We start from the raw sequence: 4,654 nt of genomic DNA, 5'->3' as shown, positions 1-4,654 counted from the left end.
TAGAATAAAACTTTAATAAAAATATGATCTAAAATATTTAATTTTCTATATTATTTCTTAGATTTAATTAAATAGTTAGAGTATTAAAGCTATTATAAAATTTTTTTTTAATTTAAATAGTTTAAGGTGGCTTAACACGCAGAAGTCTAAATAAAAAAATTATTTTTTTAATACATTATATAAAAAGAATAATAAGGTTTTAAAAATTATAAATAAAATAGTAATAAAAATTACTAAATCTTAAAACAATTTGTATATTTATTATATAGGCTAGAATAAATTATTTAATAATAATCTTATCTTAATTTTTTCTTGATTTATAGAAAATTTATTACTGTTTATAATTAAGTTTAAAAACTTAGTCTTAAAGACAATAAATTTATATTTTAACATTTTAATAAAAAATCTAGCTTTATATAATTTTATAAGAACTAACTAAATATATTTTATATACTCTATTTAAGTATAGCTGTAGATCAGGATATTACTTAAATTTATTATATAAAAAATATCTAGATAATTTTAAAGTATAATATTAATATAATATTAAAAAATAACTAAAATTCTTATTAATTTCAAAAATAATATTAGTAATTTATATGAAAAAAAATAAATATAGAATACTATTAGTTACTCTTATTCTTTAATAATCTAAATATTATTAAGAATACTAACAATATTTATTTTTGTAAAGTAATGTATTCTTTTTTAGATTATTTAAAAATTTTTTTATAAGTAAAAATAAATGATAAGCTCTAATAAAAATTATATTTAAAATATAATAGTTTATATAAAAATCTTTTTTATTAATAAATAAGACTAGTAAAGCAGTAGGTAATAAGCTTAAATAAAAACTTTTTAAAAATTTTTAAATAATTATTCATAGAGGATTTATAATTTATTCTAACACATATTATATAGAGAACTAGATAAAAAAATGTTTTTTTTTTAAATAATAGTATGATTATAATCATGGTAAAAAGAAAGCTTTATTTTTTTAAATCAGAAAATATTTATAAAGTTTTCAAATTTATCTAATAATATAAGATCTTTAGTACTAGAAATAAATTATAAAATAATATTAATTTAATTCATAATAATAATATATATTAAATACTTTTTACACGTGTAGACTATATAAATTATAATAAAAACTAATTATATATTCTAATCATTTAGAGACGGAAGAGATATAATATATATTAAATAAATATATATTAGAATATTATATAAAATATAAATCTTAATTAAATAAATAGATATATCATAATACTAATAATAATATAAACTAGTAAATTAGATAATATATTTAATAAAGTTTATTTAAAGATCATGGATCTTTAACTAAAATAAACTAAATATAATTAAAAAAAATAACTAACTAGAGAATCAGAAATAAAATATTTTTTTATATAATTATAAATCTTTAGAATTATATAAATATAATAGATAATTATCTTTAATTTATTCTCTTAATTATTAAATCCTGTAATAAACTTTAGATATATCAAAAAATATAAAAATAAATAATAAATTTTTATCTAATTCTTATTTATAACATGTAATATTAAATAACTAGTATTAAATATTATATATATAATAATTCTATAGTTATTAAGATTTAATATAATAAATATAACTTTTAAATTAATCTTTCAGAGCTTCTTCTTAATAGAGAGTTTTTTAATAATAATATTAAAGGAAATATAAATATATAGGATAATATTTTTCTAATAATAACTTAAATTACATATAACTCTTTTAACTGCTTACTAGAATCAGGAGAATGTAGTTATTTTAATATTATTATTATTTATAATTATAGAACTAATATTAACAATCTTATATTAAATAAATTTAAGATTTTTTTATTAAAGATTTACTCTACACAGGTAGTGATCAATAATAAAAAAATTATATTTATTTTAATAAGAATCAGATATATAACTAATTTATTAAATAAAGATATTAGATTTACCGTAATCATAGATTAAATATTAGTTAAAATTATAATAGAAGTATTTTTTCCTTTTTCTCTAGATAGTCTTAGGACGTAGAAAAGAATAGTAAATAAATAATAAATTTATAAAATTATAAGCTAAAATAATTAATTTTTAATTAAAAGTATTTATAGAAGATTTCTACAGAATTTTTTTAATAATATAAATATAATATATTAAATACTAGTTAACCTCCATAAATATTTCTAAGAATTAGATTTATATTTTAATTAGAAATTATCTAGATTCTATAGCAACTAGACTAGATTATAATAATTTTTTTTAAAAACATATATTTAAGAATATAATATTAAGCTTTTAATTGATATTATTCTTAAGAATAGTTATTAAGAAATTAAAATATAAATAAACTTTATAAATAAATTTTTTTATTTTAATAAAGTATATAATAAAATTATAATTTTTCATTATAAATAATATAACTTTTATTAAATATTATAGGCGTAGTTAAAGTTCCTAAAAATATATTTAAATATATTGTAAATATTTATAAAGTTATTATAGGTATAATCACTATCTTCTAAAAAATAAATTAAAATAAGAAATCTTGCTTAATTACCTAGTTATATAGATTTTATAAATAAAAATAATAATATAATAATTATAATTAATATTTACTTTTATTTTAATTTAAAAGATAAAATAATTTAAGTCTGAGTAATTATCTTTAACCTTATTAAAATTAAATAATTATTAAAAAAAATAAAAATAGAAGATTTAAAGTTAATTAATATAGTTATTTCTACTAGAAGAACTATAGATTTTTAAATAATAAATTCTAGAGTAAGAATAAAAATATTAATTATTAATATAATAATTTATATAGCTTTAACATACTTAGCTAAAACTTAATTTTTTTTCTTAAAAATATTTTTTTTATAGTTAGAGTACTAATTAATTAATAATTAATTTTTATAATTTATTAGACCTAGTACACGGTTATGAAATTCTAGATATTAAAATTTTATTATAAATAGTCTTATTTACTAGCGATCTTTATAATGAAGATAAAAATTCATTTATAATAGTTATATTATTCTCTAGAATTTTAAAAATATATTAAGCTAATTTATCTAGCCTGCTAATATTAATTAGAAGTTATAAAATAATAATTATTTTATAAATTTATTATTTTAGAGACGGAATTATATAGTATTAAGATATAGATAGATAGGGATAATAGGATAATAGATTTTAATAGATAAGTAGGATTCAGATAATAATAATAACTAAGATTTTAATTAGATACTGAGCTAACTACTAGTCAAGCTATATATAGATTAATAAATAAGATATATCTTAAAGTTATAGACAGGATCTAGAAAAAAGATAGTTTTTAAATATATCTAGTATCACGTGCTGGACGGTAAGACTTGGTAATATTTCTCTTATCCTGGCTTGGGAGATGGCACCGTGACAGTTTAAATGAGAAAGTACATATGAAATCTCTAAATTTATATAGTAGTATAGGATCTCTAATATTAAAAATAAGTTATAGGATAGTATTAATCTAGTCTATAGTAATAATATATATTAGATAATTCTAGTACACGTAGAATGTACAGGCTATAATAAAAACTAATTATATATTTTAATTTTTAAAGCGGAAAAAATATGATATATATTAAATATATACTAGAATATTATATAAAATATGGATCTTAATTAAATTAATAGATATATTATAATACTAATAGTAATATAAGCTAGTGAATTAGATAGTATATTTAATAAAATTTATTTAAAGATCATAGGCTTCTAGCTAAAATAAACTAAGTATAATTAAAAAATAAATTAACTAGATAATAAAAAATAGAATATTTTTTTTCTATATAGTTATAAATCCTTAAAATTATATAAATATTATAGATAATTATTTCTATCGTATTTTTTTAGCTATTAAATATTATAATAGACTTTGAGTACTTCAGGAAATATAAAAATAAATAATAAATTTTGATCTAGTTTTTATTTATAATATATAATATTAAATAACTAGTATTAAATATTATATATATAATAATTTTTAATTATTAAAATTCAATTTAATAAATATAATTATTAGATTAGTCCTTTAGAGCTCCTTCTTAATAAAAAATCTTTTAATAATAATATTAGAGAGAGTATAGATACGTAAAACTATATTTTTTTAATAATACTTTAAATTAGATATAATTATTTTAATCATATTATTATTTTTAATTTCAGAACTAGTATAGAAACTCTTATATTAAATAAATTTAAGATTTTTTTACTGAGAATTTAGCCCATGTAAACAGTAATTAATAAAAAAAACTAGATTTATTTTAATAAGAATAAGTAAAATATATAACTAATTTATTAAATTAAAATATTAGATTTATAATAATTATAGATTAAATACTAATTAAAAGTATAATAAAAGAAAATCTGTTTTTTAAAATAGTTTTAAAGCATAAAAAAATAAATCTATTAAATTATAGTTTAGAATAATTAATCTTTAATTAAAATCTTTTTTAAAAAGCTTCCACAGGACTTCTCTAGTAGTTATATAATATATTAAATATTACTTAATTTTTATAAATAATTCTAGAGATTAGATTTATATCTTAACTAATAATTATCTAGATTTATAAAAATTAGATTAGATCGTG

At 14.3% G+C, this 4,654-nt stretch overlaps 1 protein-coding gene across 1 annotated transcript; it reads right to left on the bottom strand.

Moving 5' to 3' along the window:
- Window positions 1-270: 270 nt before the first annotated feature.
- On the bottom strand, window positions 271-432 carry BO80DRAFT_346386 (uncharacterized protein; the record flags this gene model as incomplete). The annotated part of the gene is made up of 1 exon (XM_025715362.1): window positions 271-432. A coding segment is annotated over one exon (162 nt), but the record flags the coding sequence as incomplete, so codon positions are not given.
- Window positions 433-4,654: the final 4,222 nt, after the last annotated feature.

The sequence above is a fragment of the Aspergillus ibericus genome, assembly GCF_003184845.1.
Source record: "Aspergillus ibericus CBS 121593 unplaced genomic scaffold BO80scaffold_4, whole genome shotgun sequence".
NCBI classification, from domain to species: Eukaryota; Fungi; Ascomycota; class Eurotiomycetes; order Eurotiales; family Aspergillaceae; genus Aspergillus; species Aspergillus ibericus.
This window is presented reverse-complemented; position numbering and strand designations above follow the sequence as displayed.